General features: G+C 41.2%; 2 protein-coding genes across 14 annotated transcripts in view; both read right to left on the bottom strand.

Moving 5' to 3' along the window:
• Positions 1 to 1,937: 1,937 nt before the first annotated feature.
• The window catches only part of nmnat1 (nicotinamide nucleotide adenylyltransferase 1), a 35,970-nt gene continuing 15,887 nt past the window's right edge, over positions 1,938 to 22,020 (bottom strand). For 10 of the 11 annotated variants that reach the window (XM_012966632.3, XM_031905094.1, XM_012966630.3 and 7 more), the window contains 2 exons: positions 15,695 to 15,828; positions 1,938 to 2,774 (listed from right to left, as the gene is read on the bottom strand). In XM_012966632.3, the coding sequence (XP_012822086.1) occupies positions 2,380 to 2,774; positions 15,695 to 15,828 (529 nt within the window). In that variant the 3' untranslated portion in view covers positions 1,938 to 2,379. 11 annotated transcript variants of the gene reach the window in all.
• On the bottom strand, positions 18,940 to 21,314 carry LOC101730730 (putative nuclease HARBI1). Of its 3 annotated transcripts, XM_004916025.4 has the most exons (4): positions 20,804 to 21,314; positions 20,175 to 20,537; positions 19,527 to 19,648; positions 18,940 to 19,090 (listed from the first exon to the last, which is right to left on the bottom strand). In XM_004916025.4, the coding sequence occupies exons 1-3, from the start codon at positions 20,922 to 20,924 to the stop codon at positions 19,548 to 19,550; spliced, it is 585 nt and encodes a 194-aa protein (XP_004916082.1). In that variant the 5' UTR covers positions 20,925 to 21,314; the 3' UTR covers positions 18,940 to 19,090; positions 19,527 to 19,547. The 3 variants fall into 3 exon arrangements, with proteins under 3 accessions (XP_004916082.1, XP_004916081.1, XP_004916083.1); XM_004916024.4 differs by having other exon boundaries at positions 18,940 to 19,648; XM_004916026.4 differs by lacking the exon at positions 19,527 to 19,648.

Below are 22,020 nucleotides of genomic sequence, written 5' to 3'. Positions count from 1 at the left end.
ATATTAGTCACCATTTGGCTTATGTAGTACAGGTATGGGACCCATTATCTAGAATGCTCAGGACCTGGGGTTTTTCGGATAAGGGATCATTCCTTAATTTGGATCTCCATACTGTAAGTCTACTAAAAGATTATTTAAACATTAAATAAACCCAATAGGAGTGTTTTGCTTTCAATAAGAATTATTTGTATCTTAGTTCAAGTACAAGGTACTGTTTTATTATTACAGAGTAAAAAGGAATCATTATTAAAAATTAGAATTATTTGCTTATAATGGAGTCTATGGTAGATGGCCTTCCCATAATTTGGAACTTTCTGGATAACGGGTTTCCGGATAATGGATCCTGTAAAAGGTTTAAAGTTTGTAACAGGTTTAATCACCTATAGCAGTGCTGTTCAACTTCTGTGGTACCGAGGGCCGGAATTTTTCTGGTCTAAATGGTGGAGGGCCGATAATGGAAGCCAGGTTTGACCACTCCCCCTTTTTAAACTGCACTAACTTCAAACCACACCCATGTTATGACAGGAGCTTTTAAGACCATACCCACATTAATGGTGTAGCGCTGCAAAAACCCAAATGGTTGGTGCTCACTCTTCATTTATATGTGAATGAATTATATTATGTCATAGTAAGACGCACCCTTAAATCCAGATCAAAGACCCCAGCTTTATGCCTCAAAGGGCTGGTCCCGCATTGTCTGTTGTCACCTTCCTGCAGTCCCGGGTTACATATTTAATTAAGGGTCTCTGCGGGAGCCCGAAACCAGATGTTGATAGTGTGTATTGGGTTAATTAGGGGTGTCTGGTGGACACAACGCAAATTCTGCCAAGTTTACCTTTTTACAATGCCAGGGCAATATGGCCTGGCATGACTGGGACCATATAATGACTCCAAATGCTAGTAAACTCCCAGAACAATTCCCTGCCAGGTTCACCTCCCACAGGCAGAGTATGGCACACACAGGCAGCATAGATCAGGCAAAGTATGGTACGCACAGACTCTATAGGTGGCCACACCGGTCGCACGAAAGATCGTTCAATCAGCCACTAAACGTTCAGGGCTGAAACGGCAGATAAGGAGGTAGAAACAATAGAGGATTTCTACCTCCTTCTGCCAATTCAGGCCTGAAGACAGATTTTGGCGCCCAATCAAAATCTTGTAACCTGGCCAATCGGCGAGTCGACCGATATCAGCAGACTCCTGCGATACATACCATACACGCACCGAATATCGTACGAAACGAGGTTTCAAGAGCTAATAGATTTCCCAAAACAACCATATAATCCAGGCACAGGGATAGAGAGGTGCAGCCTGCACCCTGTCTGTGCTATCCTCCTTAGTCTGTATCCACATTGTATTGCTTTTGATTTGAACACAGCTTTAACTAGCAATAACACAACAAACAGAACACAAAAGAGAGCTCAGCTGCCAACAAAGTATAAGTCCTGAGTGTGTTTTACTAGAGGCTGTGATATCTTTATATATCAAATATTTCCCATAGACTATTCATAAATTGGCATCTAGTTGGCAAATTGAGTTGCATAACAGTACCTTGGCTATATTAATTTTACTTTTGAACAATGAATCTCTCACATATGGGGGTAAAGCTGGCCATACACACACCGATAATATCATACGAAACCTTGTTTCGTACAATATTCGGTGCGTTTATGGCAAGTTGACGAGTCGACCGATTTCGCAGGAACCTGCTGATATCGGTCGACTCGTCGATCAGGCCAGTTAAAAGATTTTGATCAGGCGCCATAGAAGGTGCCTGACCAAAATCTGCCTTCAGTGCTGAATCGGCAGAAGGAGGTAGAAATCCTATTGTTTCTACCTCCTTATCTGCCATTTCAGCCCTGAATGATTTGTGGCTGATTGTACGATCTTTCGCAGATTGCAAATCGCCACGTGTGTGGCCACCTTAACAGTGTTTCTTAAAAGTAAGCAAACATTTAAGGGCTCAGATTGGTGGGCCCTTGATATCAGGTTCTCTGGTGGGCCCTTGGTACCCTAGTTCAATATTGAAAATGCAAAAATAAAGCATTTAAAAAAATATCTGGATCAGCCTGACTTAGCCCACAGCATGGGTAGCAGGTGATACTGTACATGTATGACCAGCCATGCCATGATATTTTTTTTTATTTACCCGTAATTATGGTTAATACTCTTTCAAAAAATACTAAGCTTTAACCAGTTAACCTTCCACACTGGAGCAATTTATTCAACTACAGGAAGAAAAACGACTGCTTGAAATTTGTATGGTTCAAAGAGGTGTTAGAGCCCAGTTCTGAGGCTGAGCTGTAAGAACCAATTTTTCACTTGTGAAAAATAGCTTAAGAATAAAAAACTTCTAACATAATAAAGAAACTATCAAAGCTAAGAATTCTTGGAATTTCTTGCAAGAGGTTCTAGGATTATACCAGAATTCCTTTCTTCACTTCTCTCATTATACAATTCATGATTTTCAATATACTCCACCACACTATCAGGCACTAGGTAGCGGATACTCATTCCCCGTCTCAAAGCCCTGCGAATCTTTGTAGAGGAAATGTCATTGGTTATCCATTCTTCCACTAGATGAATCATATGCTTATACTTCCAGAGAATATCAGACTCATAAATGAAATTACTAGCATTGCTTCCAAGCCTGGTGATACAAACAATCCCAAAAGAAGACAGAATTTCAATCACATCTTCATTTTTCCAAAGGTTGGGTTTGCCAAGTGACTCCAGCATATCTGCCCCACAGAGCAGCTTCACCTGAGGCATAACTGTAAAATACAAAGGTAAGAAGTCAAGTATGTATTAACAATGTCATTCTCTTCACATGAGTACATGCATACATATGTACCCAAACATACATACATACATGTGCACATATTTGTGTATATGCAGGGGCGGGCCAAGCCAACCGAGTGCCCCCACCGTGCAATGATAACCCGGCGGGTCAATGACAAGGGAGAGCGGACAAGGGGTAGGCAGGAGAGGTTCCTGCCTGGTGGCCCCCAAATGCTGCGCCTAGGCAGGTGTGTCTTCTGCCTACCCTTAGGTCCGGTCCTGCATACATGTATACACACACTTATTGATACGTCTACATATATGTGAACATACACATTTAAATACATACATGTATGCGTACATGTATGTATGTATGTATGTATGTACATACAAGCACATGTACATACATGAATACACACATTTACATAAATGTACGCAGACATGTGTAGATAGATATGAACTCACATGTATACATATATATGTAGACACACATATCTACATACAAACATACATCTGAACATACATGTATACATACAGTCATATGAATACAACAAAAAAGATAACAGTGGTATGTCTTCATTTCCCAGGAACATCTGAGTACTGGGGTGTTTCTAAACAAAGATTTTTAGTGAAGCAGTATTTAGTTGTATGAAATTTAATTAAATGTGAAAAACTGGTTGTGCAAAAATGTGGGTACCCTTGTAATTTTGCTAATTGCAAAATGCATGTAATTGCTCAATACTGATTACTGGCAACACCAAATTGGTTAGATTATCTTCTTAAGCCTTGAACTTCATAGGCAGGTGTGTCCAATCATGTGAAAAGATATTTAAGGTGGCCAATTGAAAGTTGTGCATCTGTTTGACTCTCCTCTGAAGAGTGACAGCATGGGTTCCTCAAAGCAACTCTCAAAACTTTCAGTATGTAATGTATGTAATCAGGAAATGGAAGGCCACGGGCATAGTTGCTATAAAACACAGATCTGGTAGGCCAAGAAAAATACAGGAGAGGCATATGCAGAGGATCGTGAGAATGGCTACAGACAACCCAAAAATCACGTCCAAAAACCTGCAAGAACATCTTGCTGCAGATGGTGTATCTGACCATCGTTCTACAATTCAGTGCAATTTGCACAAAGAACACATCTGTATGGCAGGGTGATGAGAGAGAAGCCCTTTATGCACTCACGTCACAAACAGTCTCTTGTTGTATGCAAAAGCAGATGCTTGATAAGGAAAAAAAGGAAAGCTTTTAAGAAATATAAGTCAGAGGGGACAGTAGCTGCGTTTAATGAATATAAACACTATAACAAGTGTTGTAAAGCAGTAATCCGGAAGGCAAAGATAGGAAATGAGGAGCGCATCGCGGCAGAGGCCAAGACTAACCCCAAAAAGTTTTTTAAGTATATTAATAGTAAAAAGATGCAGGTTGAGGGTGTGGCCCCATTGAGTTATAGTAACAATATGGTTACAGCGGATACAGAAAAGTCAGATGTGCTTAACCAGTTCTTTTCTTCTGTGTATACAGTAGAGGAGCCAGAGTGCCAAGTCCCACCCAATAGCTGCACTGTTGCCTCAGCTCCAACTACACAGTGGTTGACACAGGATATGGTGCTTAAAGGGTTACACAAGATAAATGTAAACAAGGCACGTGGGCCAGATGGAATACACTCTCAGGTACTGAGAGAGCTAGGGTCAGAATAACAGTGGCCCTTGTTTCTGATATTCTCAGACTCGCTTTCATCAAGTATGGTACCTAGGCATTGGAAGAAGGCGAATGTCATTCCTATATTTAAAAAGGGAGTAAGATCTCAGCCTGGCAATTATAGGCCTGTAAGTTTGACATCCGTGGTGGGCAAGTTATTTGAAAGCTTGTTAAGGGATCACATACAAAATTATGTACTGGAGAATGCCATTATGAGCAGTAATCAGCATGGCTTTATGAAGGACAGGTCATGTATGACCAATTTAATTGCTTTTTATGATGAGGTAAGTAAGAAGCTGGACAGTGGGGATGCAGTAGATATAATCTATTTGGATTTTGCCAAAGCATGAGATACCGTTCCCCACAAACGACTGCTTTCTAAACTAAGGTCTATTGGTCTTAGTGAAGTCATTTGCACATGGATAGAAAACTGGCTACAGGATCGGGTACAGAGGGTGGTTGTTAATGGTACATTCTCTACTTGGAATAAGGTTCTCAGTGGGGTCCCTCAAGGTTCTGTACTGGGTCCACTTTTGTTTAACTTGTTCATAAATGACTTGGGGGAGGGTATTATAAGTAATGTTTCAGTGTTTGCAGATGACACAAAACTCTGCAGACCAGTCAATTCTATCCAGGATGTGGCATCCTTGCAGCAGGATCTTGACCAACTGGCAATCTGGGCAGCTAAGTGGCAGATGAGATTTAATGTGGATAAATGTAAGGTCATGCACCTGGGATGTAAAAATATGCAAGCCACTTATACCCTTAATGGGACTGCACTAGGCAAATCCATAATGGAGAAGGACCTTGGAGTCCTTGTAGATAATAAACTTGGCTGTAGCAAGCAATGCCAGGCAGCAGCTGCAAGGGCAAACAAGGTTTTGAGCTGTATTAAAAGGGGTATAGATTCACGGGAGGAGGGGGTTATTCTTCCCCTTTACAGAGCACTGGTAAGGCCCCATCTAGAATATGCTGTCCAGTTCTGGTCTCCAGTGCTCAAACGGGACATGATTGAGTTAGAGAGGGTCCAGAGAAGGGCAACTAAGTTGGTAAAGGGTATGGAAAGTCTCAGTTATGAAGAAAGACTGGCCAAGTTGGGTCTGTTTACACTGGAGAAGAGGCGCTTAAGAGGAGACATGACAACTACGTATAAATATATAAGGGGATCATATAATAACCTTTCTAATGTTTTATTTACCAGTAGGTCCTTCCAACGGACACGAGGGCACCCACTCCGTTTAGAAGAAGGGAGGATCCGTTTAAATATTCGGATTTTTTACTGTGAGAGCTGTAAAGTTGTGGAATTCCCTCCCCGAATCAGTTGTGCTGGCTGATACATTATATAACTTTAAGAAGGGGCTGGATGGATTCTTAGCAAGTGAGAAAATACAGGGTTATGGGAGATAGCTCTTAGTACAAGTTGATCCAGGGACTGGTCCGATTGCCATCTTGGAGTCAGGAAGGATTTTTTTCCCCTCTGCGGCAAATTAGAGAGGCTGATGGGTTTTTTTTGCCTTCCTCTGGATCAACTAGTAGTTAGGCAGGTTATATATAGGCATTATGGTTGAACGTGATGGATGTATGTCTTTTTTCAACCCAACTTACTATGTTACTATGTTCAGGGATCAGAGCGGGGAGGGGGGGCATAGTGTTAGCCAGCAGGCAGCAGATGCAGGGATGGGGGTGTGTTCTGGGAGCCGTCATGTTTGGGATCGGAGCGGGGGGGGGGGTGTTCAGGAAGCCGGCATGTTCAGCGATCAGTGTGAGGGGGGGGGGGGGGGGGGGAGTGTGAGCCGGCAGGCAGCAGATGCAGGGATGGGGGGGTGTTCGGGGAGCCGTCATGTTAGGAATCGGAGCGGGGGGGGGGGGCGTTCGGGGAGCCGGCATGTTCAGGGCATGGTTCAGAGCGGGAAGGGGGGTTGTGAGCCGGCAGGAGGCAGACGCATGGAACGGAGCGTGGGGGGGAACTGGCATGTGCTTTTCAGCAATACCCCATACAGACATGCTGGACAAGATGGCGGCGCTGTTCACTGAAACAAGTATGTAGTTTCTAGTATGTGTATCTCTGTAAATCTTTCATTAGGCAAGCCAGAAATATAGCGTTTTTACACAGCAATAGTAGTACTATTTAATAGTGTGCTTAATAGACTTTCTTTGTCCTTTAATGCCATTTTGGTTAACTGTCCCAACCCCAGAAAGAATCCAACAGCCACGGTCAATCACCTTAAGCGTATGACCCAGGGCTCTGCATTAACGGTTGAGGAGTTAGGCTCATAATAGAATCCACCCTAGGCAATGACCCTGATTGCGGGTTTGACTTTGATAGAGTTACGGAGCTCCGTATTTCACATCCCGATACTGATAGTGTGAGGGATTACCTAATTAGAACAAAGGTGCAAATAGATGAATCTCCCCGAATTGCCATCCCACCGGCGACATCGCCGGTGGGATGGCACACGCTGCACAGGCGATTTCGGCAAATCGACGAAGTTGCCTCGCGAGGCATTTCCGGTGATTTGCCGAAATCGTGCCGCCGCATGTGCCATCCCACCGGCGAATTACGTTGTCGCCGGTGGGATGGCAATTCGGGGAGATTGTTGCCGTTGGGATGGCAACTGATAGCAACTCGGGGAGATTAGTCGCCCACGAACAGGGCGATTGGTCGCGGGTGACTAATCTCCCCGTGTGCCAGAGTCCTAAGAGGTTGTATGGGAATTGTCAATCAATTATACTTGCTGCTGCATGTAAACAAAAGCAGGGAGAGTCAGTCACTGGTTATATTATCAGATTCAAAAAGAATCGGCTGGAACAAGCAGGCCTTTCACTGACAAATGGGCATGGTTTACATACAAACTGCAATGTCAGGGCTATTGCCAAAGATTCAGTGAGTATCTAAACAAATCCTTGATGATTGGCTCACTAAGGAGCCTAAGGAATTTGATAATGCCGCAGGGTGCATTGATATTGTTAAATCGACAAAGCCCCATGTGCAAGCGCTCCAATATAGCCCCCCCACAAAGAAGGGGTAGGAGTGACAAAAATTGGGTAAGAAGGTGGAATGACGGAGTTAGGAGGGGAGGTGCTGATAAGCGAATGAGAGATGCTTTAGGTGTGGTAAATTGGGACACTGGCAGCGTGACTGCTGGGTCAGACTGGAGGGTGATAATAGACCACGGGGAAATAGTGGAGTAGCTGCCCAACCTTCCCCTGATGTGCAGTCTGCACCCGTTAAATACAACATAAAGTGGGCTGATAAGACAATAGGTATGCCTCGAGGGAAACCCATCACTTGGTATTAAGTTACAAACTGCCCTAAACAGCAGCCATTAATTTTGACTGACTTACAGATTTGTGACATGCCCGTTCGGCTCCCATTCCTAGTGGATACCGGAGCCACCTCGTCCACAATCAAGGCAGCTGATTATGTCGGCCCCTTCACACCAAATGATCCCTCTATAGGTATTAATGGGGTTCCTACACCCACGTTCCGTACAGAACCCATACCCATTTTTGACCCAAATGGGAAGGAACTTGTACAACATAGCTTCCATGTCATGACAAATTGTCCCATTAACCTATTAGGTAGGGATTTAATATCAGTTTTTAAGATGGCCGTTGCCCCTGACCAACACGGAGGTTTACAGGTGCATTCAGAGTGAGAGTTCAGATCCCATTGATGAACTTATCAACCCTCCTGCCCAGCCCCCACCTGACATTGCTGCTTTGTGTGTGCCACCATCTCTGCTGTATAATCTGCTCTTTTATGAGCTGCAGTTATATGCCACCTCTGCAGATTTAACATTCTGGCAAGATAATATGTTGACAATCGATGACAATGGTCTCTGGTCAAAAGGAGGGATTATAGGTCTCCCGAAGCATGCAGCGCCACTATTCATTATGCAGTTTCATGGTGCAGGACACGTAAACAGGAAAATTGTAACAAGTGAAATACAGAAACGTTTTTGGGTTTTAGACCTAAAACAGATGGTTAATGAGCAATTTGACAGGTGTATCAAATGTGCACAAAATAACATAACACCTAGTCCTGGAACCTAAACATCCATATCAACCAGGAGACATTGTGCGGAGACTCCATCCAAAGAAAGGTGGAACCACCCCATACGGAGATCCCACCACAGTGATCGCCAGAACCGCCGTCTTGACGTCTGACAGCAACCAATGGATATACACAATGCCCGTGAGAGTTACTCCACAGGATATCCCATCCTCGGACGACTACTTCCCCCCCTTGTGGCCCTATCCAGTCCTCACCCCAGGTTTTGTCTACTTCATTATTTTGCTCAGCACTATGTGTGCCTACCACCCTGCCTATGATTAAGTGCATATGTGCACGAAATGCGTTAGGCGTTGTATGTTTATAATGAATAAATAAAGACCAAGTTTTAAAAGATTATCCTGCCGTCCAGTGCGCTTGGTGTTACCTCTTTCAAGTTCTGCATTTTCCCTGGCTACGGGTTTGGGGCCCGAGAACTCGGACCATTCTTGGACTACAGTGAGCTCCTTTCATCATATATCAGATGACTTTATGACTTCTTTGATTGTCTTCCACATGTGTGATAGACCCGGGGTTTTAACACCCGGGTCTCTACTTTATATTCGGTATCAACACTTGGCTTTGAACTTGCACTCGTATATATTTATATTTTTTGATTTAGCGTTTTCGGTTTGAGTTTGATACCACCCCGAGGAGCTACCCTTGTTGTGTGGACAGTCTCCGGACCGCCCCAACGGGAACATGACAGTAGATAAGACAGCATTAGACATACGTGATGATAATTTGTGGGAATACATGGCACGGGTCGTTCGTAACACTAGTTATATGTGTCTGAAGGTCACCAGTGCAACTGAATTAACTGAGACTTGTTTCGTAGCTGTTGCTACTCCACTACCGTACTTACTGACATTTTTCATGCTAAGAATAATGACTCTGAAGATTTTTATACCGAATCACATGTCCCTATATATGCTTATGCTGCAGACCAAAACGCTACAAAACGCATGAGAAAGAATTTTGCTTCCATAATTACTCATAATGTAACCGCAAGTGGTATATGTTATAACATGACCTGTAAGGTTTACGAAAGCCCTGCGTGCATCCAGGCACGTTTAACAGAGTACTGACCCACACCCAGTATGCAGTAGGTTAACCTCTCAATGCACCAACACTATGTCATGTAATCATACATAGTGTCACCTAGTTTAGATAAGCATGTGCCGATGCTCAGAGGTTGGTTTTTCTCTTGTGGGAACAACTCGTTTAATTATATTCCAGCTAATATTTCAGGTGGGCCCTGTGCCTTAACTAGGGTTAGTTTGGCTGTTCCTACAACCCACCTGGCATGGGCTGCCCAGGCCCAGCAACCTAAGAGAGGCACAGATTATGAAAACCTGCCTGAAGATTGTGAGTCGGGACTTACACCTAATGTCTAAGTCTGAAATAATAGTGCTGGGATTTTCACTGGTAGGAGTACCAGGATTGACTATATATCAGGGTAAACAAATTAATAAGATTGCTTGCATCATAGTTAAAAGCATTAACGCTACCAGCACTGCAATAGGAAACTTACTAACTGACGTTAGAAAAGCTGTACTACAAAATCGTGCAGCGATCGATTATTTGCTTTTCAAGCATAATCGTGGTTGTGAATATTTTGAAGGCTTATGTTGCTTTAATCTTTCTGATCATACACACGCAATTAACCAACAGCTTGACATACTTCATGGTTTAGTTGACAACATTACCCAACACAAGGATCAAGGTTGGTGGGACTGGCTTACTAGCTGGCTCCCAGACATTGGCGGTTGAGTCAAGACTGTTATCGAAGTTGTCATTATTATCATTTGCCTAATTATCATTCAGTGTTTCATTTAGTATAAAAGCTATGAGCACGTAAGAATAAACTGAACAAGTTTAAACTTCCATTGTGGTTGCGTCCTTCTTGTTCCCATATATACCCCTTTGTCCTGGCAAGAGAGCTCCCTACACTTACAGTCTGCAGTCAGGAACCCTAACAATGCTGATTAGGATTCGGATTTGGTTCGGCCATGACCATAGATTCGGCTAAATCCAAACCTTGCTGAAAAAGGCCGAATCCTGGCCAAATAACGAACTGAATCCTGGATTCGGTGCATCCCTACCCCAAACACAGTTGGAAATCAACTAAGGCATTTATGCAGAGGGCAAAGAACAATATTCTGGAATGGCCGTCATTGACGAATGGTCAAAAATACCACCATCCAGAATCCAGACTATAGTCATCAAAGACTATAGGAGAAGTCTGGAGGCAGTTACATTTGCAAAAGTAGGCTCAACTAAGTATTGATGTAATATCTCTGTTGGTGTGCCCAAATGTATGCACCTGTCTAATTTTGTTATGATGCATACTGCATATTTTCTGTTAATCCAATAAACTTTATGTCACTGCTGAAATACTGCTGTTTCCATAAGGCATGTTATACTGTATATTAAAAGGAAGTTGCTACTTTGAAAGCTCAGCCAACGATAAACAAGACTCCAAAGAATTAAGAGGGGTTCCCAAACGTTTTCATATGACTGTATATGCATGTGTGCATATGAACATGTACAAACCGGATTCCAAAAAAGTTGGGACACTAAACAAATTGTGAATAAAAACTGAACGCAATGATGTGGAGGTGCCAACTTCTAATATTTTATTCAGAATAGAACATAAATCACGGAACAAAAGTTTAAACTGAGAAAATTTACCATTTTAAGGGAAAAATATGTTGATTCAGAATTTCATGGTGTCAACAAATCCCCAAAAAGTTGGGACAAGGCCATTTTCACCACTGTGTGGCATCTCCCCTTCTTCTTACAACACTCAACAGACATCTGGGGACCGAGGAGACCAGTTTCTCAAGTTTAGGAATAGGAATGCTCTCCCATTCTTGTCTAATACAGGCCTCTAACTGTTCAATCGTCTTGGGCCTTCTTTGTCGCACCTTCCTCTTTATGATGCGCCAAATGTTCTCTATAGGTGAAAGATCTGGACTGCAGACTGGCCATTTCAGTACCCGGATCCTTCTCCTACGCAGCCATGATGTTGTGATTGATGCAGAATGTGGTCTGGCATTATCTTGTTGAAAAATGCAGGGTCTTCCCTGAAAGAGATGACGTCTGGATGGGAGCATATATTGTTCTAGAACCTGAATATATTTTTCTGCATTGATGCTGCCTTTCCAGACATGCAAGCTGCCCATGCCACACGCACTCATGCAACCCCATACCATCAGAGATGCAGGCTTCTGAACTGAGCGTTGATAACAACTTGGGTTGTCCTTGTCCTCTTTGATCCGGATGACATGGTGTCCTAGATTTCCAAAAAGAACTTCGAATCATGACTCGTCTGACCACAGAACAGTCTTCCATTTTGCCACACTCCATTTTAAATGATCCCTGGCCCAGTGAAAACGCCTGAGCTTGTGGATCTTGCTTAGAAATGGCTTCTTCTTTGCACTGTAGAGTTTCAGCTGGCAACGGCGGATGGCACGTTGGATTGTGTTCACTGACAATGGTTTCTGGAAGTATTCCTGAGCCCATTCTGTGATTTCCTTTACAGTAGCATTCCTATTTGTGGTGCAGTGTCTTTTAAGGGCCCGGAGATCACGGGCATCCAGTATGGTTTTACGGCCTTGACCCTTACGCACAGAGATTGTTCCAGATTCTCTGAATCTTCGATGATGTTATGCACAGTTGATGATGATAGATGCAAAATCTTTGCAATTTTTCGCTGGGTAACACCTTTCTGATATTGCTCCACTATCTTTCTGCGCAACATTGTGGGAATTGGTGATCCTCTACCCATCTTGGCTTCTGAGAGACACTGCCACTCTGAGAAGCTTTTTATACCCAATCATGTTGCCAATTGACCTAATTAGTGTTATTTGGTCTTTCAGCTCTTCGTTATGCTCAAATTTACTTTTTCCAGCCTCTTATTGCTACTTATCCCAACTTTTTTGGGATTTGTTGACACCATGAAATTCTGAATCAACATATTTTTCCCTTAAAATGGTACATTTTCTCAGTTTAAACTTTTGTTCCGTGATTTATGTTCTATTCTGAATAAAATATTAGAAGTTGGCACCTCCACATCATTGCGTTCAGTTTTTATTCACAATTTGTTTAGTGTCCCAACTTTTTTGGAATCCGGTTTGTACATGCATGTGTGCATACCAATGTGAACATACATACATGTGTAAATGCATACATATACAGTGGTGTGAAAAACTATTTGCCCCCTTCCTGATTTCTTATTCTTTTGCATGTTTGTCACACAAAATGTTTCTGATCATCAAACACATGTAACTATTAGTCAAAGATAACACAAGTAAACACAAAATGCAGTTTTTAAATGAGGGTTTTTATTATTTAGGGAGAAAAAAAATCCAAACCTACATGGCCCTGTGTGAAAAAGTAATTGCCCCCTGAACCTAATAACTGGTTGGGCCACCATTAGCAGCAATAACTGCAATCAAGCGTTTGCGATAACTTGCAACGAGTCTTTTACAGCGCTCTGGAGGAATTTTGGCCCACTCATCTTTGCAGAATTGTTGTAATTCAGCTTTATTTGAGGGTTTTCTAGCATGAACCGCCTTTTTAAGGTCATGCCACAACATCTCAATAGGATTCAGGTCAGGACTTTGACTAGGCCACTCCAAAGTCTTCATTTTGTTTTTCTTCAGCCATTCAGAGGTGGATTTGCTGGTTTGTTTTGGGTCATTGTCCTGCTGCAGCACCCAAGATCGCTTCAGCTTGAGTTGACGAACAGATGGCCGGACATTCTCCTTCAGGATTTTTTGGTAGACAGTAGAATTCATGGTTCCATCTATCACAGCAAGCCTTCCAGGTCCTGAAGCAGCAAAACAACCCCAGACCATCACACTACCACCACCATATTTTACTGTTGGTATGATGTTCTTTTTCTGAAATGCTGTGTTACTTTTACGCCAGATGTAACAGGACACGCACCTTCCAAAAAGTTAAACTTTTGTCTCGTCGGTCCACAAGATATTTTCCCAAAAGTCTTGGCAATCATTGAGATGTTTTTTAGCAAAATTGAGACGAGCCATAATGTTCTTTTTGCTTAAAAGTGGTTTGCGCCTTGGAAATCTGCCATGCAGGCCGTTTTTGCCCAGTCTCTTTCTTATGGTGGAGTCGTGAACACTGACCTTAATTGAGGCAAGTGAGGCCTGCAGTTCTTTAGATGTTGTCCTGGGGTCTTTTGTGGCCTCTCGGATGAGTTGTCTCTGCGCTCTTGGGGTAATTTTGGTCGACCGGCCACTCCTGGGAAGGTTCACCACTGTTCCATGTTTTTGCCATTTGTGGATAATGGCTCTCACTGTGGTTCGCTGGAGTCCCAAAGCTTTACAAATGGCTTTATAACCTTTACCAGACTGATAGATCTCAATTACTTTTGTTCTCATTTGTTCCTCAATTTCTTTGGATCTTGGCATGATGTCTAGCTTTTGAGGTGCTTTTGGTCTACTTCTCTGTGTCAGGTAGCTCCTATTTAAGTGATTTCTTGATTGAAACAGGTGTGGCAGTAATCAGGCCTGGGGTTGACTACAGAAATTGATATTGAAATTGAAAATTGAAATTGATAAACCACAGTTAAGTTATTTTTTAACAATCACTTTTTCACACAGGGCCATGTAGATTTGGAGTTTTTTTTCTCCCTTAATAACGTAAACCTTCATTTAAAAACTGCATTTTGTGTTCAATTATGTTATCTTTGACTAATAGTTAACGGTTTTTGATGAGCAGAAACATTTAAGTGTGTCAAACATGCAAAAGAATAAGAAATCAGGAAGGGGGCAAATAGTTTTTCACACCACTGTATGTGTCTTTTTTGCCTTACTAACAGTTTCCAAAAATGTCAGCTTTTCAAGCTAGTTTAAACTAGTGCTTTATTACTGCACAATATCTGTAAAAAATTGTCCACCAGTGTGTCTATTGTACACACCCATCAATGTTACTGGCATCATCACTCAATTAGTGATTCACCTTGAAATCTTAAAGAATAAGTAAACTTTTTTTTTTTTTTTTTTTTAAACCTCTAAGATTACTCTGTTCAGGCCGCAGAATAACATACCTTTCTCCCTGCATGCAGATTTATTTTGTTTCTCTATTACAAGCAGCTGAACAGTAGTTCTTTAAGTTACTTCCTTGTTTAGCTTGAACCTCCGCTCCCTTTTGCTTTTTAAGCACTCCTCTCTCCAACTATGATGACCTCAAAAAAGTGCCTCTACACAGTAATTTTAGAGAATTTTAAAATAAAAAGCTTACTTATCCTTTATGGGGATCAATATTCAATACTCAATATTAATATATATATATATATATATATATATATATATATTCAAGGATACAACGTATCTAAGGACAAGATTTTAGGAAACAGTATGGGATGGGGGGGGGGGGGGGGTAAAAAAAAAAAATTACCTGAGGACTGCAACTGGCCTACTGATCTCCATTTGAACAGCTCTGCTCTAATGAAGGCTTCTTGCCAACACCCCAGTTCTACAGCAAGTAGCCCCCAACTTGACTTTCTTACATCATGCTATATTTGCTTGTTAGACTAGGAATCTTATGATTAGGCCATCCTACACTAACAATGTCCAAACTCTGACTCTGATGTTGTTAGCTTTTAATTTTTTTAAGGCTTATCCATTAGTGAGTAATGGATAATGCTGGTACAGGACTTGTTATCCAGAATGCTTGGGACCTGGAGTTTTCAAATAAGGGGTAATTTTGATCTTTATACCTGCTAAAAAAAATGAAACATTAAATAACACAATGGGATTCTTTTGCCTTCAGTAACGATTAATTATATATTAGGTGGGATCAAGTACAAGGTACTGTATTACAGAGAAATAAATAAATTATTTGATTTAAATGGAGTATATAGAAGATTGCCTTCCCATAATTTGAAGCTTTGTGGATAACAGATTTTTGGATAACGGATCCTATACCCATATAACATTCGATAGTGTGGTTGTTGCAGTTTATATTTTAAAACACAATGCATAAGGATCCTTATTACTGAGCAGAAATGGGTGCTATTTTAACAAACTTTCAATGAACAAATAAATCACCAGTGCACTAGAGGTGTATTGAAGATAAGAGTGCTGTCAAAGTATTCATATATATATATGTTAAATAATAAACCTTTGCTTTCTTGGAGACAACGGTCAGTCTTATCTTGGTAGCTGTTTTCTCTTTTCCGCTTGTGCCCCTTCTTGTGTACAACTTTCTCTGATGAGTCTGAAGTATTAGCATTTGCAAGTTTTTGCTGGTGATGCCTGTAAGTCCAAAATAAAGGGTTAAAAAATTAAAGGACAAAGAAAGCCTCATTAACTGGGGGTATAGTAGCACTTTCTAATTTTAGCAAGGGATGTCTGGGAATAGAGGTGTGATGGTGATACAGCAACTCCTTAGGGCAGTGATCCCCAACCAGTGGCTCAGGAACAACATATTGCTCACCATGTTGCTATTTTTAGATTGCTGGCTTGGAGGCATATTTTGGTATTGACCTTCTGTAGGCTGCCAGGCAACATAGAGGCTACTAAATATCCAATCATAGCCCTTATTTGGCACCACAGGAAGATTTTTTATGTTTGTGTTGCTCCCCAACTCTCTTTACATTTGAATGTGGCTCATGTTCAAAACACTTCTTATTCCATAAGAATGTGGATTATCATAAACACTTTACATGCAGTGATCTGGCTTAAAAGCCATTATAGTATCTATAAATAGATAAACACCCAAAGACAGATTGTGACATACATATAAAAGACATATAGAAAAAAGTTTCTCTCATCCTATGGCATAGGGCTACTATAATACTTCCAAAGTCCAGCAGTTCCATGTCATATAAGATAGAGTTCCCATCCTGCCCCTCTTAAGTTCTGGGTTCCACCACTGCAGTTCTTTTCCAGTATATGCAGGGGATGCAACAAAAAATGCACATGGTGCATATTACAAACCTGCACTGCATCTGTTTTACAACAACAGAAGAGCAATGCTTGAGGAACCATTAATAGAAATTGGAAAAGATTAGATGGCTAAGCTTTATGAGATACAGGGATAAAAGAAACCTATGCCATAAAGGTAGTCAAAACAATTATTTTCTGTTCATGCTATAGCTGCCCTTTAAACAAGACATTTAACCATACTGCAAAAAAAAAAAAACACACCTGCCCTCATTCTTCAGCAGGTAACTATCAAGAAACTCAGGGGCTGATTCACTAAAGGTCGAAAAAACGAGTGATATTTATAGCATGCGTTAAAAATACTATCACATCATTTTTTTTTACGATCGATTTACTAAAAGGACACTTGTCTGAATTAAGAAGCAATGTTCTTGACGTTATTTATCTGCCGATGACCGTTTTTCAAGCATTATTTTCCGCCGCATGCGATATTAGCGATATTCCGCATGTAAGCATTACACGTCGTGTACCACATGACTTCTGCCATTTTGTGCAGTTCGCTGCGAGTGCTGAGATGGAGAGCGCGAAAGGTGCAGCTGCACAGTTATCGCCCATGAAGCGCCAAAAAAACCCTTGGCGAGGCAAGCAATGGAGAGGAGGGATGAGAGTGATCTTAAAGAAAGCAGTGGTGGTAGGAAGAAGGTCCCAAAAATGAAGGAACACCAAGGTAGGCTGGGGCATGAGAGAGCTGAGAGGAGATGGAGGCATGAGGGCTCACAGGTGCCAAAAAGCAGACACACTGCAAAACACCAGCAGAGGCCAAAAACCAAAATTGAAAGCCTACAGGAAAAAAGCAGCTTCTACATTAGAGATTTATCCCACACCACCAAAGCTGCACGTGAAGGGACATATGCAATCCAACATATGCAAATATTCCAAGTTCTGCACTGTCACATTTGTCCAGCAGTGACAGTGAGAAAGAGAGGCCTGGCTACATCAGCAGCCCACAGTTTTCAGATATTGAAGGCACAGATAAAGATTATCAGCCACAGAAAGCAAGTGAAGTGGAAAGTGAGGAACTTCACACCCACTCCTCACCCAAACAAAGCAAGAAACAACAGCATGAGAGCAGACTCTCTAAATCTAAAAATTTTCTAAATTTGAAAATGAGGCTCTTATGGAGAAGTTAGTGCCAGTGTACAACAGAATCATCAGAAAATATGCCGTAAAAACATCTACAGCTGTGAAAAACAGATACTGGAACGACATAGCTGACCATGTGAATAGTGTCGGGGTCTGTCTCAGGAGTGTGTAGCATTGCAAAAAACGATATCAGGACATCAAAAGGGTCCTGGAGAAAAACCTTGCGGAAGAATCAAGATATAGGTACACATCTTACATTGATATTTCTATTTAACACTTGCTCATCTGCTTTTCTCCTCAATCTGCTTTTCCTTTTGGCTTATTGTCTTTCCTTCCTTTTTTTTTTTGCTTCTTTCTTGCTTTCTTTACTTTTTATGTTATGTATGTATGTATGTACGTACATACATATGCACGCCTATCATTATGTGCACTACTTATGTACCAAAAGCTGTTGAGTACAACAACAAATTAAGACAGCAAATAGGGGGTCATTAACATATTCCCAAAATTGTTAATGCCCTGTACTCTCCTTTATAAAGGAGGATCATTGTGGAAGCATTGTTTAATACAGAATATAAGGGAGAGCCATGTGCGTTAGCGAGGCCACTTATTAGCAACTTGCAGCATTTTAGTAGGGTTTGTGTCAGAGCATACCTTAGTATTGTTACACTTGAAAGAAAGGGGATTGATTGGGGCAACAATGACTAACAAAAAGTGACTGCATTGTTATGGGATTGCTTATTGTATGCAACACAATAAAAGCATTCATATATGTTATTGGAACTGGAGAAGGGCCTTTCAAAAAAGTTTTTTACACAACCTATGAGGAGCAGCTTATGCCTTGTATACATGGAGACTACATGACTGGTGTCGCTGGCGTCTTTGATTTGGACAGAAATCTCAGCAAAGGTAGGTGTAAAGACATTATTACAAGTGTATTTTCTCTTGCAGAGAAGCTTAATATTAATGGAATACAATGTTTTGTAAAACAGATTCATCCTTACCACCACCTGTCAAAAGCAAAGGCAGACAAATCCTCAGTTTCTACTATTCCAGGTAATATTGTTTCCTAATTTTGTAGGACATGTGTTTTGTGTCAGGCTTGTGCAATGGCATGAGAGTGAATTGTGTCCGTGTATATTGCAGGTGTTTCAATTACAGAAGTACAGTGTATTGGTAATAAGATAAGTGTGTTATAGGCCAAGTGTGTCTTGCTGGGTTAGGTGCAGTCAGTTCATCTTGAACTTTTGGCCAATCTTTCCAACTTGTTTTTGCCCTTGCACTCTGTATGGCAAAACATTTTACCTTTTTTGGAATGAATCATTGTCCACAAATACATTTTTCAAAATCAACTTTGTAATGTTGTAAAAGAAATGATAAACATAATGCAAAACCTTGAAATTAACATAAATTTTTTTAAATAAAGGTGGAAAACGACACTTGGATGGACACTTATCAGGTCAGCTCCACTCGCAACACCGACAGGCTCCTGAAATGGAAAAGAATGTTTAGTGCTGATGATGATGCAAGACAGTCTGGGTCTGGTGAAATTTTCAGATGATGAATATGACCCCTCAGAATGTCCCCAATAACCAGTTGTTAAACATAAGGCCAAAACCCCAATATCTCATCTTCCCACCCAAATAATGGAAGGTGAAAACATTTTTTCCACTTATTTAGTATCACAAGTCTCTAATGAAAAAAATGCACGTTGTACACCTAGATTTGTGTGTTGCCACAACAGCCTACAATGACAGTCAGGCACGACAAGCGTCATACAAGGCAGCTATGTTTAATCTGCATGAGCAGCACTTAAAGGTACAGGGAAAAAAAATTGCTTTGTTGGAAAAACAATATGCCATTTTAGAGAACATGAGTAATTCACAACAGGAAATGAACAAAAACTTGCTAAGTGTTCTACATACCAGTCGTGTAATGCCAACACGCTATAGTAGTAAAGATAGTGCAGATAGTTCAGCAAGCACTTCTGCAACTACAACTCGACAGCTTCGTAAAAAAAAATAAATGTCCATGTTTTCTTCATGTGCTGAGGGACAGATTTGGTTAAAGTGTTTCATTATAATTCCTCACTGTAAATTTGCAAGCAAAGTGTTATTTTACTATTTGTAAGAAATCTTTTATTTTTGTATTTTTCATGGAAAAATGTTGTATTAAGCAATAATATTAATACACATTAGTCCTATGTGCTTATAGTGCTATGTAAATAAACATTTCTCTTTTTGCTATTTGTTGTGGGGGGGGGGGGGACTCACCCACTCCAAGGGACATGAGCCTTAGTGGATAAGATCCATTTTGTTTTTAATATACAACTATTTTAAACTTAGCTGCATCTTTAATGAGTTAATTATTATCAGCAATAAACAGTTACTCAATCCTAGTTCCTACCAATGCACAAATGTTGTATATTGCTACTCACTACTGCTGAGAGAAATAAAATAAATTGGCATTTCTTTTGTAAGCGTGCAACTATTTTCACTGTAAATAAAAACAGTATTGTTTAAGATGTTGTTTTGTGTTTCTTTTTTATGGTATTAAAGATTGTAGGTACTTACAGGCAAAGTAATTGTTAACGATTTCTCTCCGTACTCGATTGCCTCTGTCATCAGCACTTTGGACAGGACGTATAGGATGAAATGGGTCATCCCGGTCCTCAGCCACAAAAACAGGTAAGCCATGCCGGTTAGCTACATTGTGCAGTACAGCACAGGCTACTACTATCTGGGCAACTTTAGTGGGGCTGTACATAAGACTTCCTCCCGACTTGTCCAGGCATCGGAAACAGCTTTTAAGAACACAAATTCCCTCAAGCACAGACCGCGCTCTGACATGTGCTTCGTTGAAAGCACATTCGGCCCTTGAACGAGGCCTGGGAATGGGGGTCATCAGCCACCTAGAACAAGGGTAGCCAGCATCTCCTGAAATAAAATAAGATGGAATAAGTTGCTGAAATCAACTAAGCTGCTTCCAGTCTCCAACTGTGAAAAGAGGGCCCTTTTGCAACAGATGTGACAGTGGGAGACTGATAGCTGACACTACAAGTAGCTGCTTTGACTCTCCCACTGTCAAAAGAGGGCCCTTTTGCAATTGCAAATCATGCTTATGGCAGGCAGGGCCTGGTTTGACAGTGGGAGACAGAAAGCAAATGTGGGAAAGTTGTGCTAGACATGACACAAATACTTACCTAAAAGCCACCCGTGAGGCATTTGTCCGGTTTGAAAATCAGCATAAAGTCCGGACTGCTTCAGGATGTAAGCATTATGTGAGGAGCCTGGAAATCCCGACACAATGCTAATGATGTTCATGATAACGTCACAGACCACTTGGATGTTAAGGGAATGGTAACTTTTCCGGTTCCGAAATATATGCTCCTTGTATGGGGGGGGGGGGATTTAATGCCACGTGGGTGCAATCTATGGCACCCAACACATTGGGGATTCCACTCACAACATAGAACTGTCTTTTGACGGTGTTCCGCTCATTTCTATTGGTGGGAAAGGAGATATAATTGCCAGACACCGAACGTATGGCATCCAGGACCTGGCCAAGGCACCGTGAGAATGTGGGCTGTGACACTCCCCCTTATATCCCTCCAACCTTCTGAAAACTTCCCATGGCAAAAAAATGAAGGGAGCACAGACGTTTCACTATGCCAGGAACAGCATGGCTTCTGCATGTTTGTGGCTGCAGGTAAGGCTCCAGTACCTCATACAGGCTGTAGATTGCTGCTCTATTTAACCTGTAGCGCCTCACTATTTCCTCCTCTAGAGTTGACCTTTCCCTGAAAACTATAGGATGCATCACTCTAGGACGTTCACATACTTGTTGATCCCCTCCTTCAAAATCTAACAAAAATCCGACTGCAAACTCCATCTCGTCTTCACAAACGCTCACAAATTGCAATGTTCTTTAAGTACTGCCTACCCCAAGTAGTATTAGTAGGCGATATTTAGCACGTTTAATGCTTCATATGTGTTTGTAAATCACGCGTTAGTATTATTTCTATTCTATAATTAGCACAATGCGATGTAAATGACGCATTGCAATAATGTGCTTTTTTACGCATGCGATATGAGTGATAACGCATTGCAATAATGTGCTTTTTTACGCATGCGATATGAGTGATAACGCATGCAAAAGTAGTGCATCGGCCCCTCAGTATCTAAAAAGCTTGTTAAAATACAAGGATGATTTTTGATCACAATCATTAATACGTGATTTTAACTAATAGATAAAATAAAGTTGAACTAATATGAATAAAATAAAGTTGAACTCAAAACAGCACTCATTTATCTGAATGCCTCCAAAAGCAGCATACTGTTGAATGTCACCAATCTTGTAATAAACTTACCTTACAAAATATATAAATTGATTGGGACTATTTATTCAGCTACGCATCCT

Source organism: Xenopus tropicalis, chromosome 7 (assembly GCF_000004195.4).
Source record: "Xenopus tropicalis strain Nigerian chromosome 7, UCB_Xtro_10.0, whole genome shotgun sequence".
NCBI classification, from domain to species: Eukaryota; Metazoa; Chordata; class Amphibia; order Anura; family Pipidae; genus Xenopus; species Xenopus tropicalis.
This window is presented reverse-complemented; position numbering and strand designations above follow the sequence as displayed.